At 48.3% G+C, this 21,866-nt stretch overlaps 1 protein-coding gene and 1 non-coding gene across 7 annotated transcripts; both read left to right on the top strand.

Annotated features, from left to right (window-relative positions):
• The first annotated feature begins 719 nt into the window (after positions 1 to 719).
• CHD4 (chromodomain helicase DNA binding protein 4) lies at positions 720 to 21,511 on the top strand. 6 transcript variants are annotated; one of them, XM_058044984.1, is made up of 40 exons: positions 720 to 795; positions 1,646 to 1,816; positions 3,772 to 3,899; positions 4,080 to 4,271; positions 4,639 to 4,757; positions 5,179 to 5,420; positions 5,504 to 5,631; positions 5,762 to 5,897; positions 6,336 to 6,517; positions 6,640 to 6,879; positions 7,593 to 7,796; positions 7,879 to 8,084; positions 8,317 to 8,448; positions 8,739 to 8,835; positions 9,215 to 9,406; positions 9,494 to 9,694; positions 10,639 to 10,776; positions 12,728 to 12,849; positions 12,960 to 13,133; positions 13,435 to 13,576; positions 14,008 to 14,139; positions 14,251 to 14,368; positions 14,581 to 14,705; positions 15,000 to 15,237; positions 15,408 to 15,580; positions 15,745 to 15,925; positions 16,026 to 16,112; positions 16,278 to 16,366; positions 16,446 to 16,579; positions 17,064 to 17,208; positions 17,390 to 17,555; positions 17,906 to 18,015; positions 18,244 to 18,379; positions 18,528 to 18,605; positions 18,721 to 18,858; positions 18,953 to 19,061; positions 19,380 to 19,512; positions 20,375 to 20,570; positions 20,672 to 20,857; positions 20,944 to 21,511. In XM_058044984.1, the coding sequence occupies exons 2-40, from the start codon at positions 1,720 to 1,722 to the stop codon at positions 21,003 to 21,005; spliced, it is 5,808 nt and encodes a 1,935-aa protein (XP_057900967.1). In that variant the 5' UTR covers positions 720 to 795; positions 1,646 to 1,719; the 3' UTR covers positions 21,006 to 21,511. The 6 variants fall into 6 exon arrangements, with proteins under 6 accessions (XP_057900967.1, XP_057900971.1, XP_057900968.1 ...); XM_058044988.1 differs by having other exon boundaries at positions 20,672 to 20,841; XM_058044985.1 differs by having other exon boundaries at positions 18,247 to 18,379.
• On the top strand, positions 17,582 to 17,720 carry LOC131080780 (small Cajal body-specific RNA 11). Its single transcript, XR_009114213.1, has one exon. It is a non-coding gene; the product is annotated as a small Cajal body-specific RNA 11 (non-coding RNA).
• Positions 21,512 to 21,866: the final 355 nt, after the last annotated feature.

Below are 21,866 nucleotides of genomic sequence, written 5' to 3' on the forward strand. Positions count from 1 at the left end.
CGGGGGGCGGCGGCGGAGCCCCGCGGGTGCGGGTGCGGGGCGGGCGGCCGCGAGTATTATGGGATGCCGGGCTGGACGGTGGCTCCCGGCGACTATTATGGGATGCCTGCCTGGGCGCGAGGCGGGGGGGGGGAGGTGGGGAGGTGTGACTATTATGGGATGTGCGTGCTCGGGGTGTGACTATTATGGGATGTTGGGGGGGGGGGTCCTCACAGTGCGCCCTTCCCCCCCCCCCCCCCCAGCGCGCTCTCCCCGCGGGAGGGGGACGTGCCTATTATGGGATGGCAGCCCCGGGAGGCGCGGGGGGGGGCGCGCTGCCCCGGCGCGCGGGGTCCCGCGCGGGGCGGGGGGGGCAGTATTATGGGATGTTTCTTGGTGGGGGTCAGTATTATGGGATGCCGGAGCGAAGGGGTGCGAGCGTGGGGGAGTATTATGGGATGTTTCTCGGGGTGAAGGTGCGGGCGGGGGGGGGGGGGGTGGGGGGCAGTATTATGGGATGTTACCGGCGGGAGGGGTGGTTATTATTATGGGATGCCGGGCCGGGCAGTGAGTGGGAAGTTCTGAGGGGAGGGTGAGTATTATGGGATGTCGGGGTGGGGGGGAAGGGGGTGTGTGTTTGCCGGGGAGACGGGGGCGGGGCCTGTTGCCGGGGTCCTGGGGCATATTATGGGATGTAGGCGGGAGGGGGCGGGGCCTAGCCGGGTTTTTTTCCCCTTTAAGAGGCGGTGCCGCGGCCGGAGCCATTTTCCCTTCAGCGGCGGCAGCGGCGAGAGAGGAGCCGGGGTCCGGAGCCGGGTGAGGAGCCGGGAGGGAACGAGGGCGGGCAAGGCCATCATCTGCTGCCTCCTGGGGCGTCCGGGCCGGCACACGCGTCTCGCTGCCGGTCGCCCCGTCGGCTCCGGCCGCAGCTCCTGCGGGGACGCGCCGTCCCTCTGCCCGGGCGGCCGCAGGACGGGTCCGGCCCCTCCTCCCCCGCCCCGCAACCGCCTCGCCGGTGCCCGCAGCCCAGGCCTGCGCCGGCCCCCGGGGAGCGGCGGCCCCTCGCCGCACGCCCGCCGGACTTCCCCGGCCCCGCCCCGCGCCCCCGCCCGGGAGACGGTGCCCCCCGCCCCCGCCCTGCGCCGCGCAGCCCCGCTCCGGGCGGGGGCGGCGGAGCGGGGCCGCCGAGCCCGCCCGGCCTTTTGTGTGCGGCCGGCGGCCGGGCAGGGGCTGGGCCAGCGCTGCAGTGCCAGCCCGGGGCGGGCTGGGGCTGCTGGCCAGGGCACCGCGCTGACAGCCACCCCGCTGGCCCCGGGGCTCCCTTGGAAGCCCGGCTGCCTTGCTTGCCCCGCTGCCTTCTCCCGGCACAAGGCAGAAATAACCGAGCGCGTCCGGCTGCAGAGGACGGGAGAGTTTTCCTTTAGGACAGCTGTTTTGGCTTCCTTGCCAGCGATGAGTTGCTGACTCAGTTTAATATCTAGTGTCTCCAAAGCCTGCTTTATCACAACTCTAAACTGATACTTGCTGCCTGCCGGTGGTTCTATTATCCATAGGCTCCAAAGCCAGTAAAGTTGCTGTCTAAGCTTTCTCACAGATCCTCTTAGTAGCACTATTGCTTGAGAGACCGGAGTTCAGGTTTGCTGTAACTTTCTGTTTTTCTTTTCAGTGAAGTACTTGCCAGACTGGCAAGAAGACGACAGATAACCTGTGTAAGCCCAGGCCTCCCCCGGTGTGGAGGACATGGCTTCGGGCATTGGATCTCCATCACCATGCTCAGGGGGCAGTGATGATGATGAGATGGAGATCCTGTTGAACAACGCTATCCCCCAGCATCCAGGTATGGGGAGCCTGCAGGGCATGCATGTGGAGTGGGGATAATATTGGTCTCAAGCTGAATATGTGAAGTGCATGATGTGTTGGGGAATGGTTTTGGTTTTGCTTTTTTTGCTGCAAGTCACAGGTATGCTTTTGATGTCCAAGTCCCAGGGTTACTTTGAAGTGAGAGGCTCGAGGCTTTGTGTCAGGTGGAGCTGACTTTGTTCCAAGCCATTGCAGGTTGTCAGGGCCTGTGCTTGGAGGAGGTGTAGAGGGTGGAGGCAGAGCGTCCAATTCTGACAGGGTACCGAAATGCTTGTGAATTTCAATTTTCATGAATGGGGAGGGGGAAGAGGAGGTAGTATGTGAAAGGGCAGGTTGCCTGGCTTGCTTTCATCTGGGAGCTAAGACCGGCTGACGTCCAGAGAAAACTGCCCTGGGCTGTTGCGTGACCCACTTTCCTTCATCACCACACCCAATTATTGAGGATTCTTACTCTGTGCTGCGTGCTCACCTTTGCTTTTCTTTAGTCCTTGCATCTTGCTTTTCCCCTTGTATTTGCATCCTCATCATCAATATGAGACTTAAGTTAGAGCCCTGGGATTTCTTCTGGTTTGCTTTTTTTTTTTGTTACTGCTGCTGTTGATGACCTGCTCTGTGGACATGCATCTGGATTCTTCACTTCCTTGTGAAAAATGAGTGATGTATGTAGTCAATTGTAGGACAAGTGTGGGATTTCCTACTAACTCGTACTGGAGTGTTGTGTCATATGGGAGAAATGTAACTGGAGGAGGGAAGATGGTGTTGTGGAGTTTTGGGTTTTTGTTTGTTTGGCATTTTTTTCTTAAGCCTCGTCTCTGGAGTTTTCTGGCACCTCTGAGATCTTGGGCAGTATGGGACTATTGGTAATGAAAATATGTTTGCAAAAAACCTGGTAAAGTCCCTGCAAGATGGAGCAGTTTAGGTGATACCTTGGAAAGGGTGGGTCATTAGAGGCTCTAAATCAGAACTTGGGGGAGAAGATGCATGATCCTTGAAGGACCTGGTGTTGCAGTACCATGGCAGCAAAGAGATATCCATTGGCTGGGAATATGGCAGAGGCCAGGCATGGGACTCCAGGTTCTGAGACGTCTGTCTGTGCTGTTTCAACCCCGGCTGCAGTAGCTCCTCTGACTTGTGGCTTCCTCCATCCTGCCCAGCTCGGGTGGTCAGGAGGCCATTTTCCCTTGGAGGGAGAAGGAGTGACTCTGGCTGTGTGCAGTGGGCGGGGCGGCGGGGAGGGCGGGTGGCCGCGCTGCTCCCGCAGCCTGCCACAAAGAGAAGGAAGGGCTGTCTGGCTGCCTCTGCCCCCTCGGGCCAAGGGCAGCCAGGAACGGGGGCACGCAGATGGGAGTGTGCCCTGCTGCTGGGGAGCTGGCACGTGTGTTCGGGCCCGGCAGGCGGCTTGCTAGCTGCTGGGGCTGGGGGAAGGTTCTGTCTAATCTGGATCAGAATAGAGTTGCTGAGTAACAACTTTCCTATGGAGGAGGAAAAGTAGTGGCTTACTGGCCTGTATTTTGCATGCAGCTGTAGGATGTTCTGTACTGCTGAAGAGGCTAGATGTTTTTTTCCTGGAGATCCATGGACTGAAACAGTATCCTACTCAGGTTCTCACATGAATTCACTGTTTTGCCCCTTTTAGGTGTGGCCATCTGTTTTATGCTCTTCCGTCTTCTTGTTGGGTTATGGCAAACTTCTTGTTCCCAAGTTCTGAGTGCGGTTCTGCTTGGAGAAGGAAGATTGTGGGAAGAGGTGGTGTTGGGAGGGGGATAAACCATGTTGGTGGTACCTTAGGATACAGTTTTTGAGTATCTGTTGTGAACAGTAAGAGTTGTAACCACCTCTGCTTGTAAGTACGTAGCAAGAAGCAGACAAGGGGGGCTATGCTGTACTGCGCAGAAGGGCGTTGAATGAGACATGTCACCTCTTCACATCCAGAACCTGAAGAAGAGCCAGAAGAAGAGCTTCTGTCAGAGGCTGACACTCCCAAAATCAAAAAGAAGAAGAAGCCCAAGAAACTGAAGGAACCCAAAGTTCCTAAGCTCAGCAAGCGTCAGAAGAAGGAGGTAAGAAAAAGGATGCCTAAGGTCACACTCTAAAATATGGATGTACAGGGTGAGGGTGCTTATTGTTGTTGGCTGATAGCAGCAATCTTTTGAATGAATCCTGTGGAGCTTGGGGAGAGAACAGTATTTAGTGCTTATCCAGGGTATTTTCTCATGGCTGATCTCTCCCTCCTTCCCCAGCTGGGGGACAGCTCTGGTGAGGGGAATGAGTTTGTGGAGGAAGAAGAAGAGGTTCTGCGCTCTGACAGTGAGGGCAGTGATTATACCCCTGGGAAGAAGAAAAAGAAGAAATTAGGACCCAAGAAGGAAAAGAAAAACAAAGCTAAACGCAAGGAGGAGGAGGAAGAGGAGGAAGAAGATGATGACTCAAAGGTAACAAGCTACCCTGCTGCCTGCTTGCTTCTCATTCCCATGTTGTATCTGATTTGGGGGAATCACTGTGCTCTACCTTAGTGTTTGCACAGGGAGTTGGGACTGTGCAGTCTCTTCTTCCACTAGACCCTCTTGACTTCACCTTTTTCCCTCCTTGCAGTCTTCCCTCTCTACTACTTTAAGCACACATGGAATTTATGTTGCATCCAAATACTTTTTCCATTTCCGCTGATCTGCTATTGCAGCTGTGTCCTATGGTAGTGATAAATGGATGTGGGGGGAAAAAAAATTCCCTGGGTCATCTGTGGAATGTGGGAGATGTGTGGAAGCTCTGCTCTTTAGAGTTGCCATGATTCTCTTTTCATAGGAGCCAAAGTCATCTGCTCAGCTCCTGGAAGATTGGGGCATGGAGGATATTGATCACATCTTCACAGAGGAGGATTACCGCACACTCACCAACTACAAAGCTTTCAGCCAGTTTGTCAGGTGAGCTGCAAGCCTACACTTGAAATGACTTGGGAACAAAAAAAGAGATGGGACAAAACTAGCAAAACTAGATCCCTTGATTTTGAAGCCTCAGTGCACACTAGTGTAGTACCTAGAGTGAAAACTGAAGCAACAGTAAAATAATTGATTGCTAGCTTTTTTGCTTTCAGTCATTGAGATGGTGCAAGTTCTCCCAGTCCCCTTTCTTCCCTACTATGCTAAATGCCATTTTTTTGCACCCAAAAATTTCCATCTTTCACATAGTGAAGGATGAGAGTGGGGAGATCATTGACTGTTGAGATCAAAGATTAGAAAGTAATGTAGTTGAGATAAAGGTGCTGATGGGGGTGGCAGTGGGGAGGAATAATCTAGATTTCAGAGTGGTTCAGTAACCTTTCCTTCATTCCTTAACTGTTCACAGGCCACTTATTGCAGCCAAGAACCCTAAAATAGCAGTGTCGAAGATGATGATGGTCCTGGGAGCCAAATGGAGGGAGTTTAGCACCAACAACCCCTTCAAGGGAAGTTCAGGTGCATCTGTGGCAGCTGCTGCAGCTGCAGCCGTTGCAGTAGTCGAGAGTATGGTGACAAACGTGGATGCTGTCCTGCCGCAGCCCCCTGTAGATGTGCCACTCAGGAAAGCCAAGACAAAGGAGGGCAAAGGTGAGTGAAGAGTCTGGCAGGAGGATAAAATGTGACTGGTGTCAAGGCCATAGCCCTGCTGACTCTGCCTCCTGTGTTCCCAGGACCCAATGCCCGGCGGAAGCCAAAGGCCAGTCCTCGTATTCCTGATATCAAGAAACCTAAAACAAAGAAGGTGGCACCACTGAAAATCAAACTGGGAGGATTTGGTTCCAAGCGTAAAAGATCATCAGTGAGTGATGCTCCTTTCTTGACCTTGTGAGGAGGAGGTCATGATGTGCTAGTAATCCTGGGGGTGTGTCTGATAGCTGCTCCCCAGCATGTGTGTCAGAGTAAGAAATCTTTTCTCTTACCTGCCTCAGAGTGAAGATGATGATCTGGATGTGGAGTCAGACTTTGATGATGCCAGCATCAACAGCTACTCTGTGTCAGACGGATCTACAAGCCGTAGTAGCCGCAGTCGCAAAAAACTCAAGGCTGGGAAGAAGAAAAAGAAAGGTAAAGATATTTGTAACCAGTTGGAGACAAGCACAGCTAAGTGTGTAGGAAGATGAGAGAGAAGTCTGTGTGGAGTTTTGATGTTTAATAGCATACTTGAGGGAGAATTGATTGTGAAGGAAGAACTTGATGTTATTTTGAATAAGGAAAAGGTTTTCAGAAGTTTTCAGGAGTTCTTTGTTAGGGAAACAGATGCAGTAATGAGTTTTCCTGGCCTTAACTGTACCTTTTATTTCATGGGTGGAAGGGGGCACAAAGGGACTTGTTTTGCTCCTGTTTCCAGGTCTTCCTTCTCGCTCTGTTTACTTCTATGGACTAAGAGCTTTGTATTCTGGATCTCTAGATGGTTGTGTAGGCTTTTGGGAGAAAACTCTCCCTGGCTGTAGGAAACCTGTACCTGTGGCTTGTACTGCAGTAACTCCTCATCACTCTCTGCAGGTGAGGAGGACTCCACAGTGGCTGTGGATGGCTATGAGACTGATCACCAGGACTACTGTGAGGTGTGCCAGCAGGGAGGAGAAATTATATTGTGTGATACCTGCCCTCGTGCCTACCACATGGTTTGCCTGGACCCAGACATGGAGAAAGCTCCAGAGGGCAAGTGGAGCTGCCCACACTGTGTGAGTATTGGATTCCCCAAATGATGCAAGAAATCATGTATGAGGGGGATGTCAAGTGACTTGGGGTTGTTTCTGTGGTAATGAAATAATGACTTTGTTTTTCTGATTTATGTCTCCCAAAGGAAAAAGAGGGCATTCAGTGGGAAGCAAAGGAGGATAACTCTGAAGGTGAGGAAATCCTGGAGGATGTCGTGGGAGATGCTGAGGAAGAGGATGACCACCATATGGAGTTCTGTAGAGTCTGCAAGGATGGAGGAGAGCTGCTGTGCTGTGATGCCTGTCCTTCCTCCTATCACATCCACTGTCTGAATCCCCCGCTGCCTGAGATTCCCAATGGAGAATGGCTGTGTCCTCGCTGCACTGTGAGTTTCTGCTTGTACCATTGTCCTGTTGCTACAAGAGGTGATTGATCTAATCCCTTTGGATCATCATATTTCCGTGGAAATACATGGTCCTTTGAAGACTGTCTCCTCACACGCTTTTGTCACAAAGCTTAAAGGCCTGACTTTTTGTAGCTGTATTGTGCCTTGATTGCTTTCTCCAGACAGTGGGAAGAGCCAGGCTACAGCCTTTGGGTCTCAAGAGATTTGTCCACATGCAGGGTAATATGGTCCAGCATGCCATGGATCACTTTTTTGGGCTCCTGTATGTGTGTAGAGGCAGGATGTCAAGTGCAAGCAAATTCAGTGCTTAAAGTAATTCAAACTGATACTGAGACAAACTGGTTTTGCACTGTTGTAAGCTTTGTAGTGCCAAGACCTTTCTTAGTAGATGGTTAGGAGAAATACTATGCTTTCCCAAAAATTTCTTGAAATAGGTAGTATAAATGATGCTAATTGCTTTCATAAGGTGAGGAACAAAAAAACCCTGCATATGTTGGGCCCTTAGTTCTACAGCAGATTTTTTTTTTGCACAGACTTTCAGTGAAGTCATAGTTGGACAGACTACTGGGCTCATCAAGCCTAGCAAATTCTATCTGTGTAGTGAAACCATAAAAGTGACTCTTTCTGCTCTTCAGTGCTTACATATTAGAGTACATACACTGTGATGCATCAAGCTCTGTTTAACTTCCCAGTGCCCAGCTTTGAAAGGAAAGGTGCAGAAGATCCTGATCTGGAAATGGGGTCAGCCCCCAGTGGGCCCTGCGCCACCACGTCCGCCCGACGCAGACCCCAATGCTCCACCACCAAAGCCTCTGGAGGGTCGGCCTGAGAGGCAGTTCTTTGTCAAATGGCAGGGCATGTCCTACTGGCACTGCTCCTGGGTGTCCGAGTTGCAGGTGAGTGCAGGAACCTAACCATGGCATGAGGGTGGACACTTGAGGCTGAAACACCTACTGACTGCTTGTGTCCTGACTGCAGCTGGAGTTGCACTGCCAGGTCATGTTTCGTAACTACCAACGCAAAAATGATATGGATGAGCCTCCTTCGGGAGACTTTGGAGGGGAAGAAGAGAAAAGCCGAAAGAGAAAAAACAAGGACCCCAAATATGCTGAGATGGAGGAGCGTTTCTATCGATATGGGATCAAGCCAGAGTGGATGATGATCCACAGGATCCTTAATCATAGGTAGGGGGTGTAACAAAGAGGATTTTCAACAAAGACCTTAAGCAGGGCTAAGGGAGAGGGGATGAGCTAAACTGCAGTATGACTGGGAGAAACAGTGGGAGTTCTTTGTTGGTATGACAGACATTGTTGTTCTGTTTCTGCTGCTTCACTAAGAGTTCTTCCCTTCCATTTGAATGGATTGGGGGAGTACTGCCATCTCACTGTGCTTGAGACTTACTGGTTTCTTCTGCAGTGTGGATAAGAAGGGGAATGTCCACTATTTGATTAAATGGAGAGACCTACCCTATGACCAGGCATCCTGGGAAAGTGAAGATGTGGATATTCAAGATTATGACCTCTACAAGCAAGCCTACTGGAATCACAGGTAGAAGTATCTAGAGATTGTTTTCCTTTCCCTTCCCTCAAGAGAAAGTACTTCAGTATGTGAGCCTTTAGCACTAGCTGGATTAATAGATGGAAATGGGCAAGAAGCATCTTGTGCCTTATGCCCTTTGGGCAGGGACCTTCTTCCTCTCTACCATGAAGGTTCCAGCCCTGTTCTCTTGAGCCTGTTTGAGTTGGGTGATTGATCTTCTGTTCTCTGCAATAATTTTTGCTCCATCTGTTAATAAAAAGCCATTAAGCTTACGTGTCCTTGGGCCTGTGTCTGCATAGGGAGCTGATGCGAGGTGAAGAGGGCCGGCCTGGTAAGAAGTTAAAGAAAGTGAAGATGCGGAAACTGGAGAGACCCCCTGAGACTCCCACAGTAGATGTGAGTTAGTGCTTTTTGCTTTGGAGCCATCTGATAGAGCTGCTTCTTTTGGGGAGCCTGCAGATAAATAGGAAACTGAGGAGTGAACAACATATGGTTTGGAGTTCCCTCATAGCCCGAAGAATAAGTGGCATTAGGGAGCCTTCAGACAAAGGTCCACCGTGTCCATTGGGTCAGACTCCCTAGCTCTTGGTGAAAAGGGTTTTACAAAAAAAAAAGAAAAGGCTTCTTGTTGGATGCCTTTGGCCATTCGGAAATTGGGTTTGCTGCTAGTCTGGTTGTCATTTGTGAAGCCTCATTTGTACTAGTGACTATAAGGGTGGCTAAGAAAGGACTCTTGTTAACTATCTGAAGAAACTCTTCCTTCTTTCCACTACAGCCAACAGTGAAATATGACCGGCAACCGGAGTACCTCGATGTAACAGGGGGGACCTTGCATCCCTACCAGCTGGAAGGGCTGAATTGGCTGCGCTTCTCTTGGGCCCAGGGCACAGATACAATCTTGGCTGATGAGATGGGTCTGGGAAAGACTGTGCAGACTGCAGTGTTCCTGTATTCCTTATACAAAGAGGTGAGAGCTGGGAGGTCATTGCTCAGGGAGAGGCTGCCTGTATTAGTGATTGCAGTCATCTAATGCTCTTACTGACTCTATTTGTAGGGCCACTCAAAGGGTCCCTTCTTGGTGAGTGCACCACTGTCCACAATCATCAACTGGGAACGAGAATTTGAGATGTGGGCCCCAGACATGTATGTAGTGACCTACGTTGGGGACAAAGACAGCCGGGCCATCATCCGTGAGAATGAGTTCACTTTTGAGGATAATGCCATACGTGGAGGCAAAAAAGCATCCAGAATGAAGGTACAGAGCTCTGCTTTAACACAAGCCTGAATTGAGATGCAGTCAACTAAATTTGAGCAGCTGAGATTCAGATACTCTGCTGTCCCTGAGAACTGATTATGCTTGTGGTTTCCAAGGGGAAATAATTGCAAATTGATGACAAGTGGACATTCTGACTCTTGCTATAGACTGTTTAAATACTCCTGCTAGTTTGAACTGATTTAGTAGTGGAGAAAGATAGTTGACTAAGGTAGTACTGACCCTAGGCAAGTCTCTCTGTCTTGCCTACTTAACTTGTGAAGTTCTGCATCTTTAGTTCTACAGATCTAAGCTGATGTCAGAATTGCTGCTGTGTGTAAAACACAAATATACAAAAAAAGTATGAACCTTTTCATCCTGAGGAATTGGATGACAGGCCATACCCAGACATGTGAGAAATTACATTTTGTGCCCAGACATGAAGGAAGACTCTGACCTAGGTGGCTACTTCTTGTAGAACTGAAGTCTTCCTAGTAAAACCAAGATGGCAGCTAGAGCATTTTCAGTGGCAGAGGCAGACTCATTTCCTTCCTTTGAAATAGAACAGCCTTAAGTATTAATAGTAATTTAAAGTTTCATGGTACACTATCTTTAGAAGTCTTAGCTTTCTGATGAGCCACTTTTCTCCAAATCTCAATTCTCTAACATGCCTCTACTCACTACTTACTTGTTAAACATCTTTGTTAGAATATTTGGAATCTGTCCAAAAATAGCAGGTACTGAGGGAGTTGAGGAGACTTACATGTGTTGAGAGCAGTAGGGAATTAAAAGGCTAAAATGGTTTGGGCAGCATTTTGAGTCTTGTGACAGGACACTGCGGGTATGAAAGTTTTTTGATGTGCTGTTGGCCGCGGCTCATCGGGGTGACTTTATGGAGGAACACCACATCCTCTGTCCCATTACATGTTCATCCTTTTCCTTTGCAGAAGGAGGCTGCTGTCAAGTTCCATGTGCTTCTCACCTCCTATGAATTGATCACAATTGATATGGCCATACTAGGCTCTATTGACTGGGCCTGTCTCATTGTAGATGAAGCTCACAGACTGAAGAACAACCAGTCTAAGGTACAGAGAAGCATAGGTGGCTCATGGGCATGGCATATGTTGCAGGGGAGAGAGACAGCTCTTAGTCATTTGTTCAGTAGTAAATTTGATGTGTTAATAAAAAGAAAAATCAACAGCCTGTATTTGGAGATCAGTCATCATTGGCAACAACTTTACTTATACAGATCACTGGTTAAAACAGCTTTCTTTCCAGGTGAATGGGCAGTTGGTCTAGACTGAAAAACAGAAACACCTGGATGTGGTTGTTGCTTTCAAATAGAAAATGATTTCTCTGAAAGCATCACATACCTGCACCAGCTCTGTTCTGTAAAGGTTTACCATGCTGAGCATAAAACATGCTCCATGAGCAGAATTACTCTGCTTCCAGAGTAGGCTTGCTCTCTGTGTTTATCTGGCTTTGTAACAGAACTAATTAGGTGTTACAGAAACTGAAGGTGGGCAGAGGTGTTTAAAAATGCCTCGGTAGGTGCTGAAAGCCATATAGCTGCTTTAATATGAGCCTGCACCTTAACTAAGCTTGTTTGAATTGAGTAGACTTGACTGTACTTTGTTAATCCAGCCCCTCCCTAGGTGGGCCTTGTGCCTTAATTCTGGTATTGATTTGCCTGTCTTCAGCTGGATTCCAGTGCTCAGTACGCCAAAACCAATTATTATTGGAAAGCTGGCTTTAGAGGTTCTTGGAGACTGTAAAAGAAAATTGCTCCTTGATTTCTTTTTTTTTGTTTGTTTTGTTTAAATGGCTTTAGTGTTTTGGATCTTGGCATGAGGTATCTTCCTGAGACATCACAGCTGTGCATGCAGTTCAGTTTCTAGATCTTGTTTTATTGTAGGCACTAAGACTGGATGCCATTCTGTGCTTAGCATTGAAACCATTGGAAGTAGGAATGAATGCTTACTATTAATATTCATTAGTTGAAAGAGGATGTAAAGGCTCAAGGTCACACTATGACACTATGCAGAACCATTAAATATTTCTCTACAGCAGTTTCCTGTCCTATAAGAGCAGCTTATAGGTGTTTGGCTGCAAGATAGATTAGGTCAGTGCTTCTTGACAAATTTGGGTCATCTCCTAAAGTTTTGCAGATATAATTAATAACTTCCACTTTTGATTCCAAAATAAAAATATTTTAACTATAACTACATAGAAAGATAAATCCCTATGGAAGCCACTAGAAGTACTCTTCTGGTGCAATAACCAAAACACAAGTGGCATGTTTTTTGTTTGCCATCTAGTACAGCTGCTTTCATTAAGTTTGACCTTGTATCATGCTAAGTGTAAGGTAAGCAAAGAAATGGCCAAACTGATAATAAATTACTGCTTTAGTGTTAAATTGTACAGGTGAACATGGTACCCTTGTGCTTTTCAGTGCAGTACTTTTAACTGCTCACTACATCTGTCTGGAATTACTTCATTTTTGTGAAAGCCAGTGCAAATTACCTTCAAAACACATTGGCAAACCCTTAGCTCTTTTTCTCCTCTGCTTGTTCAGGTCTCTGGAAGACTGCCAGGAGTGATATGAATAGGAAGAGTGACTTAGTTATTTCTAGAATTCTCAAGGCAGAGTAGTTGTAGGAATGTGGAACACTAATTTAGCAAGGAAAAAATACATAGTACAGCAGTCTAGAAATGATTTGTGGTCTGAAAGAGATTGTAACTTGTAAGAGCAAAGGAAACCTACTTGCACCTGATGGCTCAGAGGATTTGCTGCAGTCATGATTTAGTTATGCAGAACAATGATCCAAATAAGATCAGTCTAGTAACCCTGGCTGGAATGTGAAGTACTTGGAACTCTTGTCCAAACAGCTGATGTGATCTAAATTGAACCCTAGATTGGTGTCAACTTTCTAGTTTTTTTTTTTGTAAGCCTATGACTTAATGAGCCTTTGGTGTATTTGTGTGTGTGTGTTTTGGTTTATTTTCCCACTTTGTTCCCTGCTCTCTCCTTTCCAGTTCTTCCGTGTGCTGAATGGTTACTCCCTCCAGCACAAGCTGCTGCTTACAGGAACTCCCCTGCAGAACAACCTGGAGGAACTGTTCCACCTGCTGAACTTCCTGACGCCCGAGAGATTCCAGTATGTCTTGCAGTGCCAGTCAGCCTGCCTGTCTTGTCACTCCCTTCCCCTCGCTTGCTCTTTTGCTCTTTTTCCTCTGTGCCGTTTGCTGAGTGTCTGTTTCCCTGCAGTAACTTGGAGGGCTTCCTAGAAGAGTTTGCGGATATTGCCAAGGAAGATCAGATCAAGAAGCTGCACGACATGCTGGGCCCGCATATGCTGAGGCGTCTCAAGGCTGATGTGTTCAAGAATATGCCATCTAAGACTGAGCTCATTGTCAGAGTGGAGCTGAGTCCCATGCAGAAGTGAGTGTGGGGATGAAGAGAGCACCTGCTGTTGAGCTGTTGTTTCTCTGCTCTGCCATTTCAAAGAGGAGGCTGAAGCAGCCTTATCCTTACTCTGCAGGGTTTTCTGCATAGTGGCTGCCACTAGAGCAGAGGAAGGGCTAATCCTGAGCTCTGGTGTAAGGGATGAAGAGATAGCTCTGCCAGTGGCACTCACTTAGGTAGTAATGCCAGAAGCTTTGCAGAGTTTAGCAAGAGAAGAGTAGGTTAGTCATTCTCATGACAACTGGCTGAGTTGTTTTATTTTCTTTGTTGTTTTCAGGAAATATTATAAATACATTTTGACAAGAAACTTTGAGGCACTGAATGCACGGGGTGGTGGTAACCAAGTCTCATTGCTCAATGTTGTTATGGATCTGAAGAAGTGCTGTAACCACCCTTACCTCTTTCCTGTGGCTGCTATGGTATGTCCAGTAACTTATTCTGTATGAGCAAATTCCCTATAAGCCAGTTAGCTCCCTAGGTGAGGCATGGAGGGATTCCCATTTCTCTCCTTTTGCTTCCATGTGGTTTTTTTCATCCTGTCTTTGTTTAGATCCAGCAAGCTGAAAGGCCATTTCTTTTCTAGCACATTTATGTTATAGGTAGGAGCTGTCTTTTGACTCGTGTGAGGTGGTGAAGACTGAAAGAGTAGGGACTAAGTAAGAAAAGAGGAGGGTATGTAGGAGTCAAATGGCAAGAGAACAGGGACAGGGTAGCACTGATGTTTCATACGGGCAGTGGTTGTGCCAAGGTCAGTGGAGCCAGCATCAGCTGGGGGCTAAGGCAAAGTTACATCCCTCCAAGCTGTTTTTGTGCTTTGCACCTTATTCCCTCTTTCTCTTTTTCTTTTTAGGAAGCTCCAAAAATGCCAAATGGCATGTATGATGGTAGTGCACTTATTCGAGCCTCTGGAAAGCTGTTGCTGCTCCAGAAGATGTTAAAGAACCTGAAGGAAGGAGGTCACAGGGTGCTCATATTCTCTCAGGTATATGGAGAAAAACCTTTAGGCATGGAATACTTCTCCTGAGAAAGAAGTCTGTTGATCTGGTATCCACGTGTCCCTCACTCTCTGTGCTGGTGCTTTTCTTACATGCAGATGACTAAAATGTTGGACCTTCTGGAAGATTTTTTGGAACACGAAGGATACAAATATGAGCGGATTGATGGAGGAATCACAGGGAACATGCGTCAGGAGGCTATTGATCGCTTCAATGGTATACAGTTACCTACTTTTTCTGTAAAATGAAAGCTTGCCTTGTATGTGCTTAATACTCATGGGATTGTTATGCCCCAAGCTTCTGTTGCTTTCCTGGAATCTTACATTAGTAGCAATTCCCTGTCAGGTGATGTGGGTCAATTACAAATTCTTCTTTGAGTGCTGCACACTCTCTTGATTACTTTTATTCTCTTTTTTTTTTAATCTAAGCTCCTGGAGCTCAGCAGTTCTGCTTTCTGCTTTCAACTCGAGCTGGGGGTCTTGGTATTAACTTGGCCACAGCAGATACTGTGATTATCTACGATTCAGACTGGAACCCCCACAATGATATCCAGGTGAGTCTGAATGGGATCACTCATTATGGAGTAATCCTGATGAAGAGAAAACATTAAATCATCAGAAAGAGTGAAAGAGTGTGAATCTTCCCCTCTAGTAATGTGCAAAATTGGAGCAGTGAGGATGGGTAGAGATGGGAAGTGAAATAGTGGAGGAATCTTCTAGAGCACAGCCTTCACTAAAGCTAAGAGCGAATGTGAGGGCAGGTGGGAGAGGCTTGTGGAGGTAGGTGGGGTATGTCAGACCTGCTGCTTGTGCAGCTGTAGATGGTTCTGAGCACGTCTCTTTTCTAGGCCTTCAGCCGTGCGCACAGAATTGGACAGAACAAGAAGGTGATGATCTATCGCTTTGTGACAAGGGCCTCGGTGGAGGAGCGTATCACTCAGGTGGCCAAGAAGAAAATGATGCTCACTCACCTGGTAGTGAGACCAGGGTTGGGCTCCAAGACAGGCTCCATGTCCAAGCAGGAGCTTGATGACATTCTCAAATTTGGCACTGAAGAGCTCTTCAAGGATGAAGCTACTGAGGGGGGTGAGTGCCTGGGAGTAGAAGTGAAGGGGGTGGGGACATCTGGCTCCTTATTTAGTGAGAGACTGTAGACACAATGCTGATTATAGCTCCACAGAGAGGGTCTAGTGTGGCATTCCCTTTCATAGTCCGTTGAGATCCATACAGCAATGGTGCCTGTACTCTTCCTTCAGGGGATAACAAAGAAGGTGAGGACAGTAGTGTCATCCACTACGATGACAAAGCAATTGAGCGTCTGTTGGATCGGAACCAGGATGAAACAGAAGATACTGAACTTCAGGGCATGAATGAATATCTCAGCTCCTTCAAGGTGGCCCAGTATGTGGTTCGTGAGGAGGAGATGGGGGTGAGTATGAGGTGGATGGCAGCTAATACATTCTCCTGAGTGATGGAGGATCAATTAAGTTAATTGAGCTCTGAAGCTTTTAAGGCTAAGCAGGCAGGCATATATCTGCTATGACAGGCTGGGACTTGGATCATAGGGCCCTAAGTTGGTTACCTCTCTGCCAGGAGGAAGAGGAGGTTGAACGGGAAATTATCAAGCAGGAGGAATCGGTAGATCCTGATTACTGGGAGAAGCTGCTCCGTCACCATTATGAGCAACAGCAGGAGGATTTGGCCAGGAATCTGGGCAAGGGCAAACGTATTCGCAAGCAAGTGAACTACAACGATGGCTCACAGGAGGATAGAGGTACAAATCCACGGGAGCCTGAGGGAAAAGCAGGTGTAAGTATGTGTTGCTGGGAAGTAACGGAGTAGCGTCTCAGGCTCACGTGCTGTTTTTCTTTCAGACTGGCAGGATGACCAGTCAGATAATCAGTCAGACTATTCAGTTGCTTCTGAAGAAGGGGACGAGGACTTTGATGAGAGATCTGAAGGTAAGTTCTACTGGAGACAGTTCCTGGGCTGGTTTGAGTGTGGGAACAGCTGGGACTTGATTTGGGTGATGTACACGTTTTGTGGTGCTCTCCTGCTGGGGCAGTACTCTCCCAGAAATGCGCTGTGTGCATTGTCTCTTTACTTAGCTGCATTTCTCTCTTCAGCAGCTCGTCGGCCTAGCCGCAAGGGCCTCAGAAATGACAAGGATAAGCCTCTGCCTCCATTACTGGCCCGTGTGGGAGGGAACATCGAGGTAAGTTGTGCCAGGGAAGGCATTTGCACCCCAGCTGCTCCTGTATTCCTCTTGCTATATGTCTGTTCTTTCATTCTAGGTGCTGGGTTTCAACGCTCGCCAGCGGAAGGCCTTCCTCAATGCTATCATGCGCTATGGAATGCCACCTCAGGATGCCTTCACCACTCAGTGGCTTGTTCGGGACCTCCGTGGCAAGTCAGAGAAGGAGTTCAAGTGAGTTTGCTGTAGGCAGGAATGGAAGACTGTGATAGCAGCTAGACCTGTCTGGGAAGAATTAGAATTGGGCCTTTTCTTGGAGACTACATTTCCTTAACATATTGGTTGATTCTGTGTGGGAGATTGAAGTATAAACTGGCATTGTTGGTAACTCTTACTTGGATCTGACTCTTCGGTCACCAAAACTAAATGCTTTTATAGGAGTAGCATGGCTCTACAATCATGTAGGGAATACTCTCACAGAGTCTTTCTTGCGTTTGACTGTTTCTGGCTCAAGATTCTTGAGTAAGCTGTGTGTCCTCTATGTACATAGTGATTCTGTTAGGAAATTCTCCCTTGAAGGAGCCTGGAGGTCCAGAACTTCTTACTATGAGTTAAGAGTCTCAGGGTAATTTCCCTTATGTGCTGGCAGGGGTCTGACAGTGCATGTCTCCAGATAATGCAATTTATGGACGAATTGCTTGTCTCTCAATCCCTGCAGGGCCTATGTCTCGCTGTTCATGCGCCATTTATGTGAACCTGGAGCTGATGGTGCCGAGACCTTTGCAGATGGGGTCCCGCGGGAAGGTCTTTCTCGGCAGCACGTCCTTACTCGCATTGGGGTCATGTCGCTTATACGCAAAAAGGTGAGTGCCTGGCAGAGCTGTGTGGCCTTTGCTGGCCATACATACAACTGTAGTCACCGGGGTCTTGAGCTGGAGAGTTACCTCTTCTTTAGCACCTACTTTTGTTGTGTGCTCAGTGCTCTGCCTCTGCAGGTGTAAGGATGAGACTCCTTCAGTGATACATCTTTCTCTCCTTGTACAGGTGCAGGAATTTGAGCATGTGAACGGCCGCTGGAGTATGCCAGAACTGGCAGAGATAGAGGAGAACAAGAAACTGTCACAGCCCAGCTCACCCTCCCCCAAAACTCCAACTCCTTCGACACCAGGGGATACGCAGCCGAACACACCGGCCCCTGTTCCTCCCCCTGGTAAGGGCTCCCTCTTGTACAGCCCTGCGTCCTGGCCTTGGCCTGGCTGTTCCCCACACCAGAACTGTGGTGCTGGGGTCTGGGGCTGGACGCAGATCAGCTGACTCTCATGTTAGGAGGGCTGCCAAAGACATGTGCAAGCCCTTAAAGGCAAGAGAGGACACTGGATGAGCTGGCATCAGTGAGAAGCCCAGCATTTGTAGTGGGCAGGAAAAGGGAGTCATGTTAGTTCCATTTTGATGGGCCTGATCTCTGGGAACAAAGAAGTGGTCTGTCTTGGTAGCAGGGAAGGACCTTACTGATTTACTTCTCTTTTGTCTCTGTGCTGCTCTGGCATGGGGAATACACAGAAGATGGAGTAAAAGTAGAAGAAGGAGCTAGTGCTAAGGAGCAAGGAGAGCCTTCTGAACCAGAGAAGGAGCTCAGTGCCTCTGCTACTGAAACAGAGGCCCCTATGGAGGTGAGTTTTGGCTTTTTTTGCCTTGTAATTGTGAATTTCTCTACTTCTGCCTCCTCTTCATTTTAGCTGAGGCAGAGATGAGTTTTTAGAGTGATACTTGAAGATAACTCTCTGGTCCTCAGAACTAGCCTCACAGTTTTGTGTATGTCTTTGCTTTTCAAACGACTGTGACTGTGTTCTGGTGTCGTGCACTGCTATACTTTGTGTCTCACTGATCACTGTCCTCAGCAGTGTGCTCAGCCTGTGGAGACACCGCCCCAGGAAGCAAAATCCCCAGTGAACTCCACAGAAGCGGATGAAAAGAAAGTAGAGGAAACGGAAGTGAAGGAAAGACCAGATGAACCAATGGAAGTAGAAAGCAAAGGTACAAAGCACTTAATCCTAAAGAAATAGACTGGAATGTAGAAAATCAGTGGAAAGTTGCAGTATAGTATTGGGTTTCACTGCTCGAAGAACAAAACTGTGGACTTGCTATGTTCCTGTGCATCTCATGTTCCCCTTCTTTCCTGCAGCTGATGTGGAGAAAGTGGAAGACAGAGCAGCTTCTGAGAATCCTCCTGACCCTCCCATAATCACTCTGGATGAGAAAGGTGAGGCATGACAACTCCCTTCTTTTCCTTAACCCTTCTTCTGCAAGGATTCATTGTGGGTCCAACTTGTTGCAGTATCTGCCATGTTTGTTTTAAAAATTTCTTGTGTGTACAGATGAGAAAAAGGACGATGATAAGAGAGATGTGGTGATGCTGCAGAACGGAGAGATGCTGAAAGAGTCAGTGGATGAAAGGCACAAGAAGGCAGTAAAGCAGCGCTTCATGTTCAACATAGCAGATGGTGGTTTCACTGGTATGTGATCCTTATCTACTTGAACTTGTTTATAAGCTCCTGCTTGTATTTGTGAAATAACTTCCACCTGTTCTGGTGTCTCTTGCCTTTGCAGAACTACACTCCCTCTGGCAGAATGAGGAGCGGGCTGCCACTGTCACCAAGAAGACCTATGAGATCTGGCATCGGCGTCACGACTACTGGCTCCTAGCTGGGATTATCAAGTATCCTTGCCATGACAGACACATTCTCCCACCTTGTACATGACTTGTCACGCTGAAAGTGACCGTTCTGGATCTGACTGGTGTAGGTTAAGTGAGAGAGTGCTTTATCTTCACAAGAGTGAAAGGGATGGTGGGAGGGGGAGCTTCCTGCAGCATAGTTACGACTTAGCAGGACATAGTTCTCATTCCCCTTCCTTGGCTCCTGTTCATCCCCTCTCTGTACCCCCTTTCCCCACTCCCTCTGGAGAACAGTACTGCCTGGGCTGTGTATTCCCTTGTTTTCACTGCCTTTGTTTGCCTGAGCTCATCCCATCTCAGTCATGGCTATGCCCGTTGGCAGGATATTCAGAATGATCCACGTTACGCCATCCTCAATGAACCCTTCAAGGGTGAGATGAACAGGGGTAACTTCCTGGAAATAAAGAATAAGTTTTTGGCAAGGAGATTTAAGGTAAGGATTTCTCTTTAGTGTGATAACTGCCTGGATCTCTAAGAACAGGTTCTTGCACTTCTGAGTTTCCACCAAGAAACTGAAAGATGTATGCAATACCTTTTGTTTTAGGGTAATAAAGAAGCAGTATGTCTCAGGAGCATGCAGTTGCTCCATGATAGGAGCGAGCTCCCTTTTTTCTGGAAATTAGCTTGATTAAGTGCTGTCTGTCCAAATGTTTATTGAAGAACTGGTAAGCAAGAGGCTTAAGGTTCAAGTGGCTGTTTTCATCACAGCTTCTGCTCAGTCTGCTACAACACACTCCGTGTACCTGAACAGAGCGCTGGTTGCTGGAAGGGCTGCCTTCAGCCTCTGCTTCATCCTCTTTAGGAGTGAACATAGCTTAGTTGTGGGAGTGATTTGCCATCAGGTAAAAGCCATGTAGGTCTCAGTCTTCGGCAAAACAGTGATTGACTACAGACTGAATGATACATGCTGCACTGACAGGATTCCAGCTGATTTTTCCAAATACTTACAAGATTCTAGATTCTCTCTATAAATAGGATGGAATACTTTTCCCTTGTGTTCAAGGAGTAATCTCCATCCCATTTGCCTCATAAAGAATGGGTAAAAAGAATCAGAGGAGGAATTAGGATACTAGAGGATTTGCAGTAGTCTATTAAACCCAGTATGTGTATCTGACTTTGCTTCATGAAGCCCTTACTGTTTTGGGCTAGTCAGTAAAACTGTCTGGTGGAAAGAGATTCAGCTACACAATCTCACCTTATGAGCTGGTGGAGAATTGGATCAGGAGAGACTGGGGGCACAGACAAGGCTCCCTCTGAGGCAGCTGCTGAAAGATCATTGCTGCCTCACCTTGCAGCTCCTGGAGCAAGCGCTGGTGATCGAGGAGCAGTTGCGGCGAGCTGCCTATCTGAACATGTCCGAAGACCCATCTCACCCCTCCATGGCTCTGAACACACGTTTTGCAGAGGTGGAATGCCTGGCTGAGAGCCACCAGCACCTATCCAAGGAATCAATGGCGGGGAATAAACCAGCCAATGCCGTGCTGCACAAAGGTAATGCGGTGTGTTAAACAGGGGCGGGATAGGTGTTCAGCAGTGCTGTCCCCTCTGGGGTGTCCCTTTCCCGTCCGAACAGATGTCCCTTTCTCTTGTAGTTCTGAAGCAGCTGGAGGAGCTTTTGAGTGACATGAAGGCCGATGTGACCCGTCTGCCCGCCACGATTGCCCGCATCCCCCCCGTGGCAGTGCGCCTCCAGATGTCGGAGCGCAACATCCTCAGCCGCCTGGCCAACCGCAGCAGCGAGCCCCCGCCCCCGCCCCAACAAGTACGTACCCGCTCTGGTCAGTACGGGAGCCACGGGGGGAGGGCCCGGCTGGGCTCCCTGACCAGCCCGGGAGTTCTCAGCTCCTCCTCTCTCGCCCTGCAGGTGGCCCAGCAGCAGTGAGTTCGTGGCCCAGTGCTGTTGACCTTTCGGCCAAGCTGAAGTGACTCCCCTAGCCCACCCCTTCACACTCTACCCCTCTGCCTGACATTCCTGACTGGGTGCTGTTTCCCTCCATGGAAGCTGCTGCTCAGGTCTCTGGAAGGAGAAGAAACTCCTTCCTCTGCAGCCAGCCCGTTGGAGCAAGCAGTGTGTTTAGGAGAGAGGGGGATGGATGTATGATGGACTCTGTACATAGTGACTGGAGGCCCCAGCGCCATGTCTGTTACATGGAGAACCTGGCTGCATTGCTCGTTGCCTCCGCCTGGAATTCCAGTTTTCGTTCTTAATTTTATTTTGAGTTTGTTTACTGAGACAAGTGTGCAGGCAAGACCAAGCAAAAGCCAGGACAGAGACAAAGCTACCTCCATCAAAATCCTTTTTAATACAAAAACTGACCGGACTTGTCAACTAATAAGCAGCTTGAAGACAAAAGCAAACAACAATGAAAAACCAACAAAAAACAGAGCAAAACGTTGATAAAACTGAAAAAATAAAGTTTCCTTGTATTTTATTTTGTTGTCTCTAGTATCATGAGTGTACTGGGGTAAGTATGTGGTCACAGCATTGAAAGAAGATGTAGTCATGTCTTTTTGCAGTATCAGAGCAGCTTTTGGGGTATCCTACACATCTGAGAAGGGCAGTAGATGGCAGTGTTTAAGGCCAGGTGCCATAAGGCCTTGAGGAATCTGGTCTCAGGAGTGGTGTCCCTGCCCCTGGCATGGTGTTGGGCTAGATGATCTTTAAACCTCTGCGCCCTCACTTGAACAGTCTCTGATTCTGTAGCTCCTTTCCCCTTGCCTGTGCACCAAGCCTTTCTCTGCTGCCGGCCTTGGGCTGTGTACCCCCTGTCCCGGCTGCAGGACCCG

This window comes from Melospiza georgiana, chromosome 2, assembly GCF_028018845.1.
Source record: "Melospiza georgiana isolate bMelGeo1 chromosome 2, bMelGeo1.pri, whole genome shotgun sequence".
Taxonomy (NCBI): domain Eukaryota; kingdom Metazoa; phylum Chordata; class Aves; order Passeriformes; family Passerellidae; genus Melospiza; species Melospiza georgiana.

Bases quoted from the DNA above. Each gene is read 5' to 3' on its own strand.
- CHD4 (XM_058044984.1), top strand. From the start codon at position 1,720: ATGGCTTCGGGCATTGGATCTCCATCACCATGCTCAGGGGGCAGTGAT. The intron at 5,632-5,761 runs GTGAGTGATGCT...TACCTGCCTCAG, and splicing joins CCAAGCGTAAAAGATCATCA to AGTGAAGATGATGATCTGGA. The intron at 19,513-20,374 runs GTAAGGATTTCT...CTCACCTTGCAG, and splicing joins TTTTGGCAAGGAGATTTAAG to CTCCTGGAGCAAGCGCTGGT.